This window comes from Pseudorasbora parva, chromosome 23 (assembly GCF_024679245.1).
Source record: "Pseudorasbora parva isolate DD20220531a chromosome 23, ASM2467924v1, whole genome shotgun sequence".
Lineage (NCBI taxonomy): Eukaryota > Metazoa > Chordata > Actinopteri > Cypriniformes > Gobionidae > Pseudorasbora > Pseudorasbora parva.
In genome coordinates this window covers 18111688-18132310 of record NC_090194.1, presented here as the reverse complement: position 1 = coordinate 18132310, position 20623 = coordinate 18111688, and the positions used below count along the sequence as shown (strand labels likewise).

The 20623-nt window shown below is 38.6% G+C and overlaps 1 protein-coding gene across 2 annotated transcripts in view; it reads right to left on the bottom strand.

Moving 5' to 3' along the window:
* Positions 1-20623, bottom strand: part of il11ra (interleukin 11 receptor subunit alpha) — a 60074-nt gene that overhangs the window by 1353 nt on the left and 38098 nt on the right. For both annotated transcript variants that reach the window (XM_067432468.1, XM_067432467.1), the window contains exons 3-11: positions 18368-18434; positions 17757-17917; positions 14454-14568; positions 13328-13497; positions 13048-13217; positions 11001-11148; positions 4685-4777; positions 3340-3436; positions 3150-3229 (exon numbers count right to left, since the gene is read on the bottom strand). In XM_067432468.1, coding sequence (XP_067288569.1) covers positions 3151-3229; positions 3340-3436; positions 4685-4777; positions 11001-11148; positions 13048-13217; positions 13328-13497; positions 14454-14568; positions 17757-17917; positions 18368-18434 — 1100 coding nt within the window. In that variant the 3' untranslated portion in view covers position 3150. The remainder of the gene's footprint in view (positions 1-3149; positions 3230-3339; positions 3437-4684; positions 4778-11000; positions 11149-13047; positions 13218-13327; positions 13498-14453; positions 14569-17756; positions 17918-18367; positions 18435-20623) is intronic.

The window sequence follows — 20623 nt, the reverse complement described above, 5'->3', positions numbered from 1 at the left end:
ATTTATTGAATTGATCAAAAGCATAGACTGTAAAAAAATATGGACGTAGTGTCCGTGACGTCACCCATAGGATTCCGATAAGCCGTTCTGAAGCGTAAAGTAGGGGCGAGCTGGGCGTTGCCATCTTGTGAGCGAGTCATCGTGTGTCACTCCCGGATAACAGAAAATGGGCAAAAAGGAGGGATGTGCGCGGAGCTGAGGTGACGCAATGACTATAGACGGCAGATAAATGGCTATCCACTAGAACTTTAAGGCTTTATATAACGTAAACGAATGAGTTATAAAAAAATTCACCCCCCTCACAGTTGTCATGAAGATCAAAATTAGCCTTATAGGCCAAAACCACAATATGTACCAGGCTGTAAACATGTTTTTTTTCTGCTGTAAAGTTGAGAATTTTAACATGGGGCTCAATGAGATTCTGCTCCCTTCTGGAGCCTGCCTCTAGTGGCCAGTTAAGGAATTACAGTTTACATTACTTCCGCATTGGCTTCAAGAGAAATCGCGGGAGGTTGCCGCTTGATCAAAAACAACAGATATATTTTATAATGCTACAGAAAGACAAATCAATTTTAAATAAATGCTGATCATGTGACACTGAAGACTGAAGTAATTATGATAAAAAAAGTATTTCATTTTATTCAAATAAAATGAAAATTTGAATTATTTTTTAAAATCTATTTAAATAAAGTTATTTTAAAGTGTCAATATTTCACAATACCACTGTTTTTAATGTATTTTTGATCAAATAAATGCAGACTTGGTAAGTTTAAGATCATGGAAGCTCATTTCCAAAACAAAACAAAAACAAAACACAGCGTCCCAAATCGCGTACTATGTGAGTAGGTACTACATTTGAATTTGAATTAACTTCATGACTGATAAAAAGTACGTTCTACATATTATTGAGTGTAGTATGAATGTAATCCAGACATACATCCACCATGTTGTCGTAATCATGTGACCTAAAAGCGTCCGTTACTCCCTTCACCTCCATTCAGAACTTGTCTCCGGTTGTCTCATGGGACAGTAAAGTGTCCATTGTATGCACATTTCAGAATTTCGCCGTGAGTAGTAGGTCATTCGGGTACTTTTCACCTACTGTTTTTCGAATACTATGAATTCGGACAAACTACTCTGTTGGCTTACTGTTTTTTGCATACTATATAGTAGAGAAGTATTCGATTTTGGATGCAGCTATAGACAATTTCCATTTTAGTCTGATCATATTTCATGCAATTGCGAGTTTATATCTCACAAATCTAGAAAAAAGTCTGAATTGTTTAAAAAAAAAAAAGTTGCAAGTTTCAGAATATCAAGATATTTAACTGCACATTTGAGAAAAAAGTCTGAATTGTCAGATATAACTCACACAGTTGCAGGAGAAAAAGTCTGAATTGTGAGATAAAAAGTGTAAATTACTTTGTAAATGTATTATTCTAAATAATAATAAACATTCTTCCATATAAGATTTTTTTTTTTTTTTTTTTTTTATCTTACCGACCCCAAACTGTTAATTGGTAGTGTATGTTGTTGAATATTTTGCATTTGCTTTGACTGATATTTTATATTGTCTTAAAAAAAAAAGATTTATCCACCCTCATGTGTTTTGAAACATGAATGCTGTTTTTTTTAACCACAACAAATAAATAACAGCATACAGATTTGGAATGAGAGTGAGCAAATAATGACAGAATTAATTTTCATCCAAGTATTAATCACCATGTGAGAGAGCTTGGAAGGCTAATATAGAGCAGACATTTCTCAAATAAATCATCATCGTATTTACATCTTCACACTTTCCCACTTGAGTCACACATTTAGAGCTAAAGATGAATAAACAGTTCAAAGTGAAAAGATGCTTAATGACTTATTCGTCAGTTTTTTAGCATGACTAATTTACAGCATTCATATAATTCATATCAAATAGACTAGCTATTACTGTAAATGGATAATGTACCACCTGCTCTAATATTAATACGTTTTTGTTGTAATCAATAATAGCAAATGTTTAGCCTGTATTATGTTGTATTATCTACATAATGCCTCGTTCATAAAAGCAACAGCAAACCCATTGTCTGTAAATCATATGTAAGATCGTTCCTACGTAAATAGGAATTCCTATCATCACATCCAGCTCAATGTGATATAGACCAATCACTGAGCTCCGTCAACTGACCCACGTTACTACCTCAAACAAACAGATCGCTCTATTTCACTATGATAATGTGAACTCTTTAGCTGCTATGGCCATTACAATGACACGGATTGATGTATTTTAAACATAATGGTCTCTTTTTTGAACAACTTGGCTGAGGTGATGCTATAAAAATACAGAATCAAAGGTATTTGTCTTGACTTGTTTGTAAATTGCTGTCTCCACAGACGTTTCTCGCACCAGCCCTGCGGTCTAGCTGCAAACCACATTAAACTACAGTGCAGATAGAGAGAGAGAGAGAGAGAGAGAGAGAGAGAGAGAGAGAGAGAGAGAGAGAGAGAGAGAGAGAGAGAGAGAGAGAGAGAGAGAGAGAGAGAGAGAGAGAGAGAGAGAGAGAGAGAGAGAGAGAGAGAGAGAGAGAGAGAGAGAGAGAGAGAGAGAGAGAGAGAGAGAGAGCTATTTTAAAGCAGCAGCTCAACAATAACAAACACATAGTGTCCTTTTGACGGTGATTTACCTGCAATAAAGCATCTCAAAGTCGCTAATATTACTCAAAATGGGTTAAGCTATTTTTCTTGTTCATAGCCGCAATATACAAAAACACTGTTTTGGCTATAACTATGTCAAACACTGTGTTCAAGAGTGTCTATTATATTCGGTAAACACCCGAAAGTATAAATTAAAGGGATTCACTCACACATTTTTATATGCAGTCGTCAGTTCCAAAATCTGAAGTGTGTATTTGGCCCTCCTTGAAGCTAAGGAAAAGTTAAGACGTAGTACAGTTGGTTTTGTTGACTGCGTTTGTTTTCTATGCAATAAAACCGGAGGGAAGGACACCGATGATATACTCCGAGTATCAACATAGTAACCATAAATGGATCGTTGAGCATGCAGTCTCTTCCAGACTGTTTAAACCGAGATGGGCCAATCGCCAAAACAGCAGACGCGAGGAATGTAAGAACGGAGACAGAGGTCTGCGGCAGCTTACTTTAGATCGGTATGGACTTCATCTTCACCATGGAAGTCAGTTCCTGTTTCTTCACATTGTCTTGTTTCCTTTGCCTCGTCCTATAAAAGGAACAGTTAAGAGATCAATTAACAAATTGTCTGTCATATTGCTCCAACCAATTTGTATATATTTAGTTATGAAATATATGTAAATCTAGCACAATTTTCACCATAGAAGCACGATGATCGTTAATAACACAGCCACCATGAATGCTGCAAACAGCCCCAACAATAGTCCAAGGCTTCCGTTTGATTTTAATGATGAATCTAAGCAAAAAACCAAACAAACCTAAATGAAATACAAAACAAAGCACAACACAATACCCCCAAACATAAACAAAACAAAAAGCACAAAACATGGAAAAAAACACACTCAACATATAACACATAAAACGAAACACACACACACACACACACAAATCAAACACACAAAAATCAAACAAAACAACAAAAAACACAAAACACAAAACGCACTTTTTTTTACACTAAACAAAACGAAACAAAATACAACACACCACAAAAAACAAACAAAACGAAAAACAAACAAAATATAAAATTAAACATGACAAAACGAAAAAAAAGGAAAACATGAAATGAGACAATACACAAAACACAACAACAAAACAATATAAAAAAAACCATGAATAAATAAAAAGAAAGTTAGATAAATATTCATATAAATAAACATTTGCTGCTAAACGTTTTTGTAAATATTACTGTGAATAACATTTGTACAATACCATAAAAACATTTAAAAAAAATATTCATAATAATAACATTAATCATTATTTATTTTCTTAAATTGATTTCATTTGAATTGATTTTCGATTTGCCTCAAACTTGCTGTGTCTACAACCATTAATGACATCATTATAATGCCATCTTTAGCATATAACGCTCAAGAAATGAAAACATCCTGTGAGAGCAAAAGCTTTCGTGCTCCAGTTATTCTAGGCACAAGGTGGCAACGTTGAAAAGCACAAAACAAATTATAATTCGTTTGTCTGTCTGCTCACAACAAGATGTATTTTGATACTTTTTTGTAATTGTCAAGAGCACTTTATAGGTCAAATATATTTACTTCATTCCAGCCTTGAGCTGATAAATATGACTCTTGCAATTGTACAGCACGTACACATGCTAGATGAGTAGCTATAATTAAAAGGCCTGGAAACAGTTAGCTAATGAAGAGCAGAATGAGTCATGTTGGTGTCTGCCACATGACTGCATTATGGGAGGCTGGTACGCTTTGATTGGTCAAGGCCAGATGATGGGGGGAAAACTCCTCCCACCACAAACAAGTCCAAACCATCTGGATTACATTTAGGGGGTGAAAAAAAAAATCTTGCTAAGATCTCAAATACATCTGATACTTTGTGTTCAATCTGGGAATGCATAACAGTCCCTGCCAAGACTTCTCAGTAACTATACGTAAAAATATAATTTGTTGCACAATGCATTTTTAACTAAATTAATAAATACATCTTATGGAGTATGAGACTGTAAAGCAAATACCTGGGGACTTGTCTGTTGTCCTCACTGGAAATGACAAATTGAAAATTGAAAAGTTATAATCCACTTGTTCCTCTGTTGTTTCTTCCCAAGGCTCTAAAATTGCAAAACAAATATATATTAATATACGACTTCTGAAATATTCATGACCAGCTCCCCTCAAAAGTCATGTCATAAGTTTTCCTCAACAGTTTTCCACTTGACGATCCAAATCATCTAATTAGCGTTATGTATGTATGTTGCTACTTTTTTGTTTTTTTAGTATGCTAAGGTTATTGTGTTCTACACAGAGCAAACAACAAGACATTTTTCATAAGGAAATCTGATGATTATGAGTTGCCAACATCTAAATATAATTATCTTCCTTTATTAGATTTATCAGATATCTGCCACAGAACACAGTCCAATATCCTGAAGAATCATGCTAGCTGTGCACAATTTGATTTACGCTATTATTACATTAGTTATCTGAAGGATTTGATAGATGACGAGTAATATATAGCACATTTAAAGCACTACTTCAAGAAAAACAGAGGTTTTTATTTCATACATATGCATTTTTCGTGATTGGTTGTGTGGATCAAGGGTTAATTACACTGTAAAAAAAATAAACAACAAAAAAAGAAAAATAGAAACCGATTTCTTTTTTCTTTTCTTTTTTTTACAGTAGTTTTCATTTTTTTATTTATATATTCAAAGCTCTGTAAATACACTCCTGAACAAAATCTTAAGACCAGGGGATGCATTGCAAGTTTTACGCATTTCGGACTTGTGGATCATAACCGGGTTGTAAGTTCTGATTCAAAATGCCAAAAGAAGAAACAGGAGCTAGAGACAAACAATAGAGAGTAGGCAATTTATTGAAAACTGCATTTAAACTGAAACAGGCCGTTCATCAGCTGATCAAAAGTTTAAGACCATAGCCATAAAAAGGTCAAATCTGCACAAAAATATGGCTTTCATGTCATTGTCCTTCAAGCAGTCATACTGTCAAGATCTCCTGATGGCAAAGGCAAAAAGGCTTTCTCTCTTTGAACGTGGCAGGATTGTTGAGCTGCACAAGCAAGGCCTTTCGCAGCGCGCCATCGCTGCTGAGGTTGGACGCAGTAAGACAGTCATTTTACATTTCTTAAAAATTCCTGAGAGTTATGGGACAACAAAGTCAAGTGGTAGACCCAAAAAGATTTCACCTGCACTGAGCCGCAGGATCCGACGGGTTGTCCGTGAAGACACAGGTCGATCCTCAACCCAAATTAAGGCCCTTACTGATGCTGACTGCAGCCCAATAACCATAAGACGTCATCTGCTAGAGAAGGGCTTCAAGAAAAAAAAACGTCTTCAAAGGCCACGTCTCCTCCCACGACACAAACTTGCTCGTTTAGAATTTACAAGGGAGCATTAAACATGCGACATTGAAAAGTGGAAGAAAGTTCTTTTTTATTTATTCTCTGACGAGAAATTTTTTAACCTGGACGGTTAACCTGATGGCTTCCAACGTTACTGGCATGACAAGGAGATCCCACCTGAGGTGTTTTCTACGCGGCACAGTGGAGGAGGCTCCATCATGATCTGGGGTGCTTTTTCCTTCAATTGGAAAATGGAGCTTCAGGTTGTGCAGGGGCGTCAAACGGAGACTGGCTATGTGGATCTGTTGCAGCGGGCATCCCTCTTGACCGAGGGCCCCCGTCTGTGCGGTAATGACTGGGTCTTTCAACAGGACAACGCTGCAATTCACAAAGCCCGCCTGATGAAGGACTTCTTCCAGGAGAATAACGTTGCTCTTTTGGACCATCCTGCGTGTTCTCCTGATCTAAATCCCATTGAGAACATTTGAGGATGGGTGGCAAGGGAAGTTTACAAAAATGGACATCAGTTCCAGACCGTGGATGCCCTTCGTGAAGCCATCTTCACCACATGGAGCAACGTTCCCACCAGCCTCCTGGAAACAGTCGCATCAAGCATGCCGAAACGAGTTTTTGAAGTGATCAACAAGAACGGTGGGGCTACTCACTACTGAGTCCTTTTTTGACACTTTTAGTACTGTTGTGCGTTTATTTTTGGGCTATGGTCTTAAACTTTTGATCAGCTGATGAACGGCCTGTTTCAGTTTAAATGCAGTTTTCAATAAATTGCCTACTCTCTATTTTTTCTCCCTTGCTCCTGTTTCTTCTTTTGGCATTTTGAAGCAACACTTACAACCCGGTTATGATCCACAACTGCGAAATGTGTAAAACTTGCAATGCATCCCCTGGTCTTAAGATTTTGTTCAGGAGATAATGATTTTTCTAAAACTTCTAATGTTTTTGCACTTTATTTGAATTAAGAAAATTAATTACAAATTAATTACAAACAGAGCATTATAACCATTGAATTAAAAGCAGCATCTGTTTAAAACATAGTTAATTTGTATATATATGGGTGGCTCAATTCACAAGACTAGTTTATTTTTGAATGGTCCATTGATATGGCAAATTAATAAATATAGAAATATTTGTAATACTTTGCAATACTCTTTTATAAATTAACCTAAACTAACAATGAAAACACACTTGTAATTTTAGATTATGCTAATTTCAACATTTACTAAAACAAACGTGGTAACACTTTAAAATAAGGTTTTTATGTGTTAACATTAGTTAACTCCATTAGTTAACATGAACTAACCATACTTCTACAGCATTTGATAGTCTCAGTTTATTAATTTCAGTCAGGCCTGGTTCTAGGCTCTATAGAAGGGTCGGCTGACAGATGATAATTGCACGCTCTGTGGCATTGTGCTGTGTGATAAAACTCCACATTTTAGAGTGGCCTTTTATTGTGGCCAGCCTAAGGAACACCTGTGCAATAATCATGCTGTCTAATCATCTTGATATTCCACACCCGTGAGGTGGATGGATTATCTCGGCAAAGGAGAAGTGCTCACTAACACAGATATTAGTCCTATTCGGACGGTAATTGTTTCTCATGTGGGCGTCCGTAAAAATACATTTGCATGCCACCTCAGTGATAAAACTCGTGCATTCGGATGGTGATTTATTCCCGGTGAAGGAGTTTTGTGATCTTGCGCACCTGGGATAATAATTGGCTTTATTTATAATGCACTTTTCATTCCGAAGAATCTCAAAGTGCAACAGTGGGAAAGGGAAAAATAACAAAAAAATGAATGAAAAGTAAAAGAATAATACAAACAATCAAACAACACATAACAGTTAAAGGGGGGGGTGAAACACTCAGTTTCAGTCAATCTCATGTCAATCTTGAGTACCTATAGAGTAGTATTGCATCCTTCATATCTCCGAAAAGTCTTTAGTTTTATCATATTTATAAAAGAAATATGGGCTGTACCGAGTCTTTCCGGAAAAAAACGAGCGCTTGGAGGCGTATCGTGTGGGCGGAGCTAAAGAATGACAAGCGCGCAAAGCGGTGACGTCCTCAAGCGTGGAAAAACCCATCGCTATCTCAGCTAATACAGATAATGATCTACAATCAAATCTGAGGGAGAAATAAATTGAACAGGAGAAACGGCAACATCAGGATGTCCGTCTCTGTGGTATGTAAGTTACTGTATTTAGTGGCCTCTCCACATTTCTGTGTCTTTACTCGCAGTTTATGAGGACATGATTCGGTTTATGGACTATTGTATGCGACTAGACCTTAGAAGTAGCAAGCAAAACGGCTTTGCACGTCAGAATACTGTAACGTTATACAGAGAACAACAATGGAGTAACCGTTAGCCCATTTGAATGACGAAGCACGCGATCGTGTCGTTTACTGATGTTTACTCATGCGACGGTAGCCAATAGCAGAGACATTTGAAGCAGTTTAAGTTAACTCACCGGCTGCTTCCAAAGCAGGACCGAAGCTTTATCGCTGGGACTGCTCCGTCAAAAACACACTTCTTTGGTATGATTTGGTAAAGTCCTGACAGCAGTGACCGTGTAAATCCATTTTGAGACGCAACTGAAACGATGTTGTGAAGCTTCCCGTCATTTCTGCGTTCAAATCGGTTCAAATGCAGCGCTGCCTTCCCGGAATGCTGTGCTGAAGCGTTGAAGTCGCTCGACGTCACCCATAGGAATAAAGAGAAGCGCGGCGCCACATAAGTTTTCATGGACGACTGGATCTGCATCCGAGAGTGCTCTAGTCACGCGCGCGCGCGCACCCTACCGGGAGAAGAGCCCGTATGGCCCATACAAGGACCTTCCGCTCTTATTAACGTCAAGTAGACCCATACCAAGCCTGCAGTCTCCCTCTCATTTACTGAAGCTTTCACGCCTTGATCGCCCCCTGGTGACCGGTCCCAGTATAGCCGCCCCTCTGTGTTTTCTAATGGACGCGAGGCAAACTAAATAATAAAATTACACTTCAAAAATGTTTCCCCAAAGCTAGTTTATGTCACTGAAGGCAGTTATCATCACGATGATTTCATTTCAGGTGTTCGTTTTAAAAATAAGTTTACTTTGAGTTAGTTATTTGATGCTATAAAAACGGGGTGTGTGACGTCATGATTGACAGCTGAGACTGACGGCTTCTCTGAGTGAAGTTGTCACTGAGGCACTAACAGACTTTTTTCAAAATTTTTGGGTGCAGATTAGAGCTTTAGCTTTAATTTCTACATTTCCATAACTGTTTATTTCACACCAACATTATTAATTGTTCTGCATCTGCGAGAGTGTGGGCGGGCTTTTGATATCGCGACTGTACTTCCTGCTCTACTTCCTGTGCTCTACTGCGCAACTCCGGTCCCGAAATCGCTACTGCGCAGACTCGGTCCCAAGATGTCCGCGCCGTGCAAGGGCACCTGAAAGCTTCAAATCTGCCAAGCGGAAACGGATGATGTCGAGTCGTCCATATTTTTTACGGTCTATGACCCATACTCGAAAAAAACTTGCCGAAACTTGTGAGAAACCGGAAGGAGTATTTTTGACACAGAAATACTCCATCAAACGTCCAACATTAGTTTTTGAAACTTTGTCTATGTTTAGGATGGGAATCCAAGTCTTTAACAGTGTAAAAAGCTCAGTATGCATGTAACAGCATTCCACCCCCCCTTTAAAAGCTTTTCTGAACAGAAAACAGAGCTGATGGTGTGCCACTCCATGTTTTACATTTCTCCCAGCGCTAGAGGCTCTATTGCTACATAATCCCAATTCGGCAGTGTCCGAATGACGTCGGCGAGGCATGACGCGCAGCTTAAGACCAGATGGAGGGGATCGCTGCAGCACCAAGAAGGAGGCAAACAAAGTGTTCCCGCAGTGCAAGACGGAACAGTGACGCAGCCGAGACGTGGAACATCTCAACATTATGCCGGACACTGATGACGCTAGCCCGGTGCAAACGCCTCCAATACACCGGCAACCTCAGCCACCATGTAGTTCAAGCCCCAAGGGAGTCCACCAGTGAGCAGCAGACACCCAGAAGAGAGAGCAGCCGCAGCGAGCAACACAAAATGTCCGTCAAACCAGAAGCAACCGCAACAATTCAAACAAAAACAGCAGAGAAGCAGTGAAAATGGGCGAAAAACGTCCTCTCAGTGGCCACCAGCAATGAAAAACAGTCCCAATTGTAGCTCTGACTTTTTGTCTAGTCACAGTCATAAGGAAATAAAATCTAAATCTAATAGTACAGTTCACATGATTTTTTGGGTGGAGAAGCGGCGAACAGACAACGCCAGCGTCCTCTCCCCCTCGTTGCTAGGCAACATAATATGCTTGGAATAAAATATTATTTCATTTAATAATTGGAAATTATTCATTTAAATCTCCTGTTTTAAAAAAAAACTGCTGTAATAACGCCTCATTTAAAATGTTTACATATTTTTTTTTTTTTTCTTTCTCTTTTGAGCGGTGATGAAAGCTTATTAGTGTAAATACTTTCCAGCATTTCCGTAATAGAAGTGTAGGCTAGATCTTTAAAATGCATTCAAATTACAGGGAAGCGCAACGATACGGTGCTCCGCTGTGGTCAAAAATGATATAAACAGTGAGTTTTGATTTTCTTGAAAAAAAGAGATGTGGATTAGGATGGCAATTCAATCACCACACGACCTTGGTGTTTGTCCAAAAACGGTAGGCAATTTGGCCGGGGATTTTTACGCAGGCGGTGGGAGAAAAACACTGAAATTCTGGATTCGGATGGCAATAAAATACAGACTAGCCCCTGTAAATTATAAAAACAACTTACGAACCCACGAGAAACAATTACCGCCTGAAATAGGGCTTTAGACACATTTGTGAACAATATGAGAAATAGGCCTTTTGTGTACATAGAAAATGTATTATATATTTGTGTGTGTGTATGTGTGTGTGTGTAGACTGACTTATCCACGGCCGTGCTTCCACCACTTGACTCCATTCACTCCACTGGCTGTGGTTGATCAGGGCGTCCTGAGCTCTGATCTGAATCTGATGCATGTGACCCACTAGAGCGCCCATGATCTTCAGACTCGTGTTCTCCTCCGTCTCCAGCTGAGGGATGATCAATACATCCACTTAACAAAGAATGGATAACAATTTCCATACTGATTCAGACAGACGGATTTCACACAAGCTGAAAGTAATAATAATTTGTATACTGTTCAAAATCTACATTATATCCCCTAAACCTAAACCATCTAGCCATCACAAAAAACATCTCATTTTTACATTTTCAAGAAACATATTTTAGTGTGATTTATAATATGTTTTTCTCACGGAGACCAACACATGTCCCCACGTTGACAAGGATTTCAGAAATTGCCACAAATTCATTTTTGTTTCGTCCCTATCACATAAAGCTTACCAGGATCACACACACACATTATGTTTGATGGGGACTTTCCACAGACATAATGATTTTTATACTCTTCAAAATGTCCAAAAGCTAAACATACCATAACAGAAAACTGTCACTTAGTATGATTTATAAGCCATTTCCATCAAATAAATGTCCCCACATTGACTTGATCTTTGTTTCGCCTCCATAACGTAGGGTTTAACAGGATCACACTCACACTCACACTCACACTCACACTCACACTCACACTCACACTCACACTCACAAAGTCTGGTTCATTATCTTTGTGGGGACTCTCCATAGACATAATGGTTTTATACTGTACAAACTGTACATTCTATCCCCTTACACTGCCCATGCCCCTAAACCTACCCATCACAGGAAACATTTAAAAATCCCAGGATGTCTTTCGGAAAAAGAGTAGGGGTGTAACCCCGGCATCCTGGCCAAATTTGTCCATTGGCCCCTGTCCATCATGGCCTCCTAATAATCCCCATATCCTGATTGGCTTCATCACTCGGTCTCCTCTCCACCAATCAGCTGGTGTGTGGTGAGCGTTCTGGCGCAATATGGCTGCCGTCGCATCATCCAGGTGGATGCTGCACATCGGTGGTGGTTGAGGAGTAAATACTTCAATGTAAAGCGCTTTGAGTGCCTTGAAAAGCGCTATATAAATCGAACACACTATTATTATTATTATTTAGCATTTTTAGTTTCTCAAAAAACTCATCCTGTATGATTTATAAGCCTTTTGAAAAGTGGGGACCGCTGGCTGGTCCCCACAATGTAAGTGATCTCAGGTTTTACTATCCTTATGGGGACATTTGAGGGACATCCTTATGGGGACATCCTCATGAGTCCCCACAATGTAATATCCAAGGACACACACACACACACACACACACACACACACACAGTTCTGAACGCAGCCAACATCTGGTTGTCTGATGAAAGGCCAAGCTGCCTGGTGAAAGCAGATAAGATCAGCCCATGACTGCGGGGCTCTGAGATACGAGAGCAGGGTATGTGTATGTCTCTGTGTGTGTGTGTGTGTGTGTGTGTGTGTGTGTGTGTGTGTGTGTGTGTGTGTGTGTGTGTGTGTGTGTGTGTGTGTGTGTGTGTGTGTGTGTGTGTGTGTGTGTGTGTGTGTGTGTGTGTGTGTGTGTGCGCCCTTATTTATATTACATTGTGGGGACCAAATGTCCCCAAAAGGATAGTAAAACCCGAGATCACCTACATTGTGGGGACCAAATGTCCCCAAAAGGATAGTAAAACCCGAGATCACCTACATTGTGGGGACCAGCCAGCCCACTTTTCAAAAGGCTTATAAATCATACAGGATGAGTTTTTTGAGAAAGTAAACATGCAGAATTTTTTCTGTGATGGGTGGGTTTAGGGGTAGGGGGATAGAATGTATAGTTTATACAGTATAAAAACCATTATGTCTATGGAGAGTCCCCATAAAGATAATAAACCAGAGATATGTGTGTGTGTGTTGTTTTTGAACTACATGAGAGTAAATAATATCAGAAGAGATATGTTATGATTTTAACTTGTGTGAAAAGACTGTTAGTACTGTGTACGTTTCTTACCATTGACCAGTAGTTGGAGCCGATCGGCCGGTAGCGCAGTAGGAAAGTTAAGGGAAAAGCGATCATGCTTTCAGCCGGCCAGGATGAAGGATAACTCCACTGGACCAATAACTGTGTGGGCAGACCTTCCACCTGAAAAACTTGAACATCCTCCGGTGGATCTGGTTTTACTAAACACACATATTCAAACATGTCGATTCTTATTGTGTAGAGCAGAAAAAGACTGGGAGTTTGGGAAAAGGATTATATGAATATTGAATATGAAGTTATATACACTTACAGAGTGCATGATTATCTATTTGGATAATGGTGGAGTTGGATCCCAGTGGGTTGATTTCGGTGATGTTTACCAGGATCTTGGAGGTGCTCCAGAACGGTGGGTTAGTAATCGTGCACTCATTCACCCCGATATGCTGCTGCTCGCAGAACTCAACCCTTCTGTCATTAACACTAGCAGCAGAAGTAACAGTGGAGGAAGTGAATCTCAAAAGTCTGCATTTATTTGATCAAAAATACAGTAAGAACAGTAATATTCTGAAATGTTAGTACAATTTAAAGGTGATTAAACATGTATTAATTTAAATGTTTTCAATGTGAGTATATTGCTAAATGTAATGTTTTCATATGATCAATGCTGAATTTTCAACATCATTTCTCGATTTCATGTTCAAGAAACATTATCAGTGTTGAAAACAATTTTGTGCTAAATTTGTATCTTTATGTATTCCGGGCAAATTTGCTTTATGTTTTTTTTTAAAGTAGTCTCTCGCTCAGTAAAAATAGTAATACTTGCAATTAAATTATAAAAATGTAAATTAACTGATAAAATTAACTTTAAATTGAGATTTTTTTTTTTCAGGATACTTTGAGGATGAAAAAGTTGAAAAGAAAAGCATTTAAGAGTTTTGTTAATTTGATAAATATCTTTACTGTCTTTTTTAATCAACTGAATGTGCCTTTGCTAAATAAAAGTATTCATTTATTTATCTTTTATCATTATATTGATAATAATAAGAAATTATCTTAGAATGATTTCTGAAAGATCATGTGATGTGACACTGAAGACTGAAATAATGATGTTGATCATTTAGCTTTGATCACAAGAATCATTACAACAAAATTTTAACAAAAAAAAAACAGTTAATAAAAATTGTAATAATACATTCTTAACCTCTTATTATACAATATATATATATATATATATATATATATATATATATATATATATATATATATATATATATATATATATATATATATATATATAATATATATATTGTATAAGAGGTTAAGAATCTTAACCTCACCAAGGCTGATTTGATCAAAAATACAGTAATAGTCATTTAAATATATAAATATTTTATAAAAAGAAATCCTAATTTATATAAAACAAGATGAGACTGCACCTGTAGGATGTTCTGTACGTTGTGGGCAGAAGTGTTATCTTAGTTTGTACCCAGGAGCAGTAGATTTTCATATGATTTGGCACATTGCAAGAAACATTGACGAAATGAGGCGGATCTAAAAGAAGACAGAAATATCTCATGAGATGAACTTTAGACACAATAAACTCTATCTGTGCACCCAATCCAAAACATCCAAACAGACAGATGGCACAAGAGAACGGTTTAGCTCATGTGCTGTGTTCAAGGCAGGGCCGGCCCTGGTTCAAGGACACGAGGGCCCATAATACAGTAGACTAAATGTACACACATGCTGGAACCAGCAATCTCACCCTTCCTCTCAGGAAACTCTGGAGCTGTGATGTAGTGACTTCCTGTTAGCGGAAGTGCCCCGAGTTAAACAGAAAGGGCGTACAACCGCACACTTTCTTTTGCAGCCCCCGGGACACAAAGTGCTTCCTTTTTACTAGTACATTTCCTGGCTTTCCAAGAACTTGTCCTAGTACAAGCTCCGTTTCAGAGGCATCACGCAATCATGATACTAACATTTTAGTTGTCAATACCATTAATTCTCAATATCAAATATGATCCTCAATATCAAAATCAACACCACAGCAAAATATAATATGCTGCTGAATGCAATTTATTATTAAAAGTGTTCTAAATGTACAGCATATAACTATTTACTAATTAAACTAATATCATGTAACATTAAAAAAAAAGTATTTTAAATCTTCCCCCGCCAGCATTTACAAAAAAAAAAAATTACCACCCACTTTTAAAAAATATATATATATTATCTTCATACATTGTTTTTTATCACCTGAATTTAAGAAAAAATAAAATTCAGCACATTTAATAAAAAATAAGCCAAATTTTGAGCAAAGATGAGAAATTTGCATTTTTGTCAAAGACTACATCTGGATCAGATTCAGAATGATGATCAAAACACAGATGGAGTAGAGCGAGTCCATCAACACCCTTAAATCTTCACAGTCCTGTCGTTTGCCCTGGGTCGACATTTCATTCAGCAACATCAGGCAGTTTTGATTTATATGCTGTTTAATGTTGACGATCGCGTTATTTTACATATGCATATGCTATCGCTTATTTGTGCTTCTTCTTCACGACAGTGAGCTGCATTACACACGGGATTTAAATGGTAGCTACAAAGAAATCTCTAGCGCTCATTTTGGTCACAGTTTGTATCGAAAAACTGAGATAATTTGACGGTTGTCATAGAAGAACTCACACTGCAGGAGTGTGCGGCAAATATTGACACTGCCAGAATTTCGTCTGAGGTCAAATTTGATCGCAGCGGTCATTAATCTGCTACCGGTAAACATGTCAAACTAGCAATCAAAGACTCCAAATTTTGTCTCAGACAGCCAAATCGTGGCCAAAATCGCACAGTGTGTACCCAGCTCTAATTGTCTGTTATTTGATTGATTTCATAATATCTCCAGGAACAATTCTGTAAAAAAAAATATGTTTTAAGATTTTAAGTACATTTCAAGTGTACATTAACAGGTCTTAACAGCCAAATATTGTTCATAGTCTCTGCTGTTCGTGACCATTTCAGAACAGAACTGTGATCCATATTTCATTCCTATGTGATCCGAGTTGCAGCCCACCCATTTAAAACCACTTTCCCATTGAAGCTCCATTTTAAAGGCCTCAAGCACTTCATATGCACTGCTTGGAAGTATGATCCGAGATAAATGGACATGAGTCCATCTGTCCGTCTATACTTTTAGGACAAATCAAAAAACACCATGCAACTACATTTATCCCTCACAGCCTCATGTCCATTCATCTCGGATTATATATCCAAGAAGTGCATATGAAGTGCTTGAGGCCTTTAACATGGTGCTTCAATGGGAAAGTGTCTGACAGACAGACAGACAGACAGACAGACAGACAGACAGACAGACAGACAGACAGACAGACAGACAGACAGACAGACAGACAGACAGATAGATAGATAGATAGATAGATAGATAGATAGATAGATAGATAGATAGATAGATAGATAGATAGATAGATAGATAGATAGATAGATAGATAGATAGATAGATAGAGCATAGGACATTGTCTTGCCCAAACTTCTCTCTCCGCTTATCCTTGCCCCCTCTCCCTACCCCCCTCTCTTCGTTCCCCCTGAAAGTTCACTAATAATGAATATATATTACCATGTATGATTTATCATGTGAATCTATTGTTTTTTTGTTTTTTCCCTTTCAGGTTTGGTATCATTTTTTTAATATCTCATAGCAACTGGTGAAATTTTACAGCGGTCAATATTATGAGAAAGACTGAAAACTCGGTAGAATTCTGTTCTCCTTTTGTGGGAGGTGCCCCGTCAAGGTCTCTGATAACCATTGCTCCTCTCCCACAAATCCAGGTGCAACCCTTTAGGGCACATGCATTGGCCCAACAAAATACCAAAAACGTTTGTGGAGTAAATATTTACAGCTCTTTTGTACTGGGTATTTAAAGATGCAGTCCGTACGTTTTGCTTCTTTGTCGCCATCTCTGTTTGAAAAGTGTAATTGTTATTTGCAGGTTACGTGGGTTGCACACGTATGACTCTAATGTTTTGAGGAGTTTATGTGGCTGCCATTCATTCACCGCACCGGTGTGGATACTGTAATTTGGAATCACAGATTCTGCATCTTGGAAGTATGAACAAAATAATAATTTTCACTGGAAAATGTCATCTGAACAACACACTTTTGTTCTTACCAACTGAGAACAAAAAAAACATGAGATATCCGCCTCACATGCGTTATAGCCTACACAGGACTCCTTATACAAACGTGACGTAAATGACGCAAAAACGAACTTGAATTTCCCGCGGAAAGCTACCAGCACCACTCAAATTATAACTCATTATTACAAGCTTACCGTTGTGAATCGCTCCAAGGTAAGAAGATAGTTTTGAATACACACTGGTTATGTACTTGCTCCAAAAAAATTGGGATCATTTTTAACCCAAAAAAGTTACGGACTGCAGCTTTAAGTAAAGCTTAAGAAAGAAAAATATACAATTGAAAGAAAATGGATACAATATTTGACCATTACTGTTTATCACCATACGCATAGCATGGCCCAACAAAAGATGCATTTTCAATGCTTTGTTGGTTGAGCGTTCTCATCTAAATTAATTGTAAATCCATCCCTTGAGGCCATATACCTATTTATGTTCCCTGAGACAACTCTTTTTGTCATATAATTCATCAAATGATTCACATTGTGAGTCAAAACATGAAACAAGGGACTCTTGTATCACTGAAGTTGACTTACGGCCCAGGCGTAGTTTGATGGACTGCAGTAAAGTTCCTCGTTCATCATGGCAGCTGTAGTTGCCTTCCATTGAGCGTGTGGTGTTCAGTAGTGTAAGCGAGCCCTCGTGTGTTTGCCACGGCGGTACTGAGCTCCCATTGAACCGCCATTCCACCGGAGACCTGTCGACCCCATCCAAAACTCAGAGTCAACATCTCAGTCAAGATCCTTCACCTAGTTTTCTTGCGAACCCGCTCTAATCAAAGCTGTGCATACGATTGACCAAATAACAGCTATCAACGCCAACTGGACCTACGTATCATGTTACTCATTTGTGTGTCTTGCAAATCTTATTTTTGGCAGCCGTATTCTCTTGGATAGCATCTTTTTTGGCAAGAAATATGATTTCTCAACAACTGCATTTATATGAAACACAAGGCTTGCCAATATCTGAGGCTAGGGAATCAAGCGCACCCCCCCAAATAGCCTCAATGTGTCCAAACCCTATAAGGCCTGGCCTTGTGCCCCTACAGAGGGTGGTTAAGCACACTATTATCACTGCTTACAGGAAAGCTTAGCTCTGGAGCCTGATGGAGTTCTAGCAAAAACTTAATATAGACTGGAGTACGTACCCGCCATGTGAGCCTCCGCATGTAAGGGTGACCCTGGAGCCCAGTCCACCGAACTGGACGTCTGAAACTGAAAGCAGGAGATATGTGAGCTGTTCTATTCTAGAGCTGTCAAGTGATTATGTTATCAACAAGCCAATAGCACTGGAATTTCTTTGGAGCCAAGTGTCCCGCACACATCCTGTCAAATAAAGCCAAAACATTTTGATCTCCCCCTGGTGGTTGGCTTCAGTATAGGTCATAAACCCCGCCCTCTTTTTTTTCATAATTTCATTTTTCATTAGATGATTTTTAGGTAGTTCTCATCACATTGATGTATGTTCAAGTGTCCAATTTTCTAAGTTTGGTTTTATTTAGTTATTTGATGCTATAAAAATGGAGTCTAATGTTATGATTGACAACTCTGCTTGCAAGTATAGGCCATTTTGGGAATATGTTGGTCTCATTTTGGCTGACTTTTTTTTACAGTGGTAGGAAGTTGCCCATCTTTTTTACAGTCTATGGTCAGAGCATTCAAGTTTTTTTCTTATTATAAAATAAATAAAGATCATAAATATGGTTGTCGAAGTAAAGATCTTAACACATCCAATTTATTAAATGCTTAAAACGGTCGTCTCTAATGTATTTATACATTTATTGAAATATTATCAAAGTGCAACCAATTTCATCATTGGTTGACAGCAGCAAAAACACTTTTATACACAAGATTATGTGCATAAAGAGGTGGGGAAAGTTTATTTATTTGATTTGTTGTAGATTTGCATGTAATGTGCGTTTTGATGCAATTATTCAGAAAAGTAAAGAGATCTGTTGATGATATGCATGTATCACAAAGACTGCCACATGTATTGCTAAACATAATCATATACAGGTCCTTCTCAAAAAATTTGCATATTGTGATAAAGTTCATTATTTTCCATAATGTAATGATAAAAATTAAACTTTCATATATTTTAGATTCATTGCACACCAACTGAAATATTTCAGGTCTTTTATTGTTTTAATTCTGATGATTTTGGCCCTGATAACCCAAAATTCATATCTCAAAAAATTAGCATATCATGAAAAGGTTCTCTAAACGAGCTATTAACCTAATCATCTGAATCAACTAATTAACTCTAAACACCTGCAAAAGATTCCTGAGGCTTTTAAAAACTCCCAGCCTGGTTCATTACTCAAAACCGCAATCATGGGTAAGACTGCCGACCCGACCCTGTCCAGGAGGCCATCATTGACACCCTCAAGCGAGAGAGTAAGACACAGAAAGAAATTTCTGAACGAATAGGCTGTTCCCAGAGTGCTGTATCAAGGCACCTCAGTGGGAAGTCTGTGGGAAGGAAAAAGTGTGGCAAAAAATGCTGCACAACGAGAAGAGGTGATCGGACTCTGAGGAAGATTGTGGAGAAGGACCGATTCCAGACCTTGGGGGACCGGCGGAAGCAGTGGACTGAGTCTGGAGTAGAAACATCCAGAGCCACCGTGCACAGGCGTGTGCAGGAAATGGGCTACAGGTGCCGCATTCCCCAGGTCAAGCCACTTTGGGCTACAGAGAAGCAGCACTGGACTGTTGCTCAGTGGTCCAAAGTACTTTTTTCGGATGAAAGCTAATTTTGCATGTCATTCAGAAATCAAGGTGCTAGAGTCTGGAGGAAGACTGGGGAGAAGGAAATCCCAAAATGCCTGAAGTCCAGCGTCAAGTACCCACAGTCAGTGATTGTCTGGAGTGCCATGTCAGCTGCTGGTGTTGGTCCACTGTGATTTATCAAGGGCAGGGTCAATGCAGCTAGCTATCTGGAGATTTTGGAGCACTTCATGCTTCCATCTGCTGAAAAGCTTTATGGAGATGAAGATTTGGTTTTTCAGCACGACCTGGCACCTGCTCACAGTGCCAAAACCACTGGTAAATGGTTTACTGACCATGGTATTACTGTGCTCAATTGGCCTGCCAACTCTCCTGACCTGAACCCCATAGAGAATCTGTGGGATATTGTGAAGAGAAAGTTGAGAGACGCAAGACCCAACACTCTGGATGAGCTTAAGGCCGCTGTCGAAGCATCCTGGGCCTCCATAACACCTCAGCAGTGCCACAGGCTGATTGACTCCATGCCACGCCGCATTGAAGCAGTCATTTCTGTAAAAGGATTCCCCACCAAGTATTGAGTGCATAACTGAACATAATTATTTGAAGGTTGACTTTTTTTGTTTTAAAAACACTTTTCTTTTATTGGTCGGATGGAATACTATTATTTTTGAGAATTT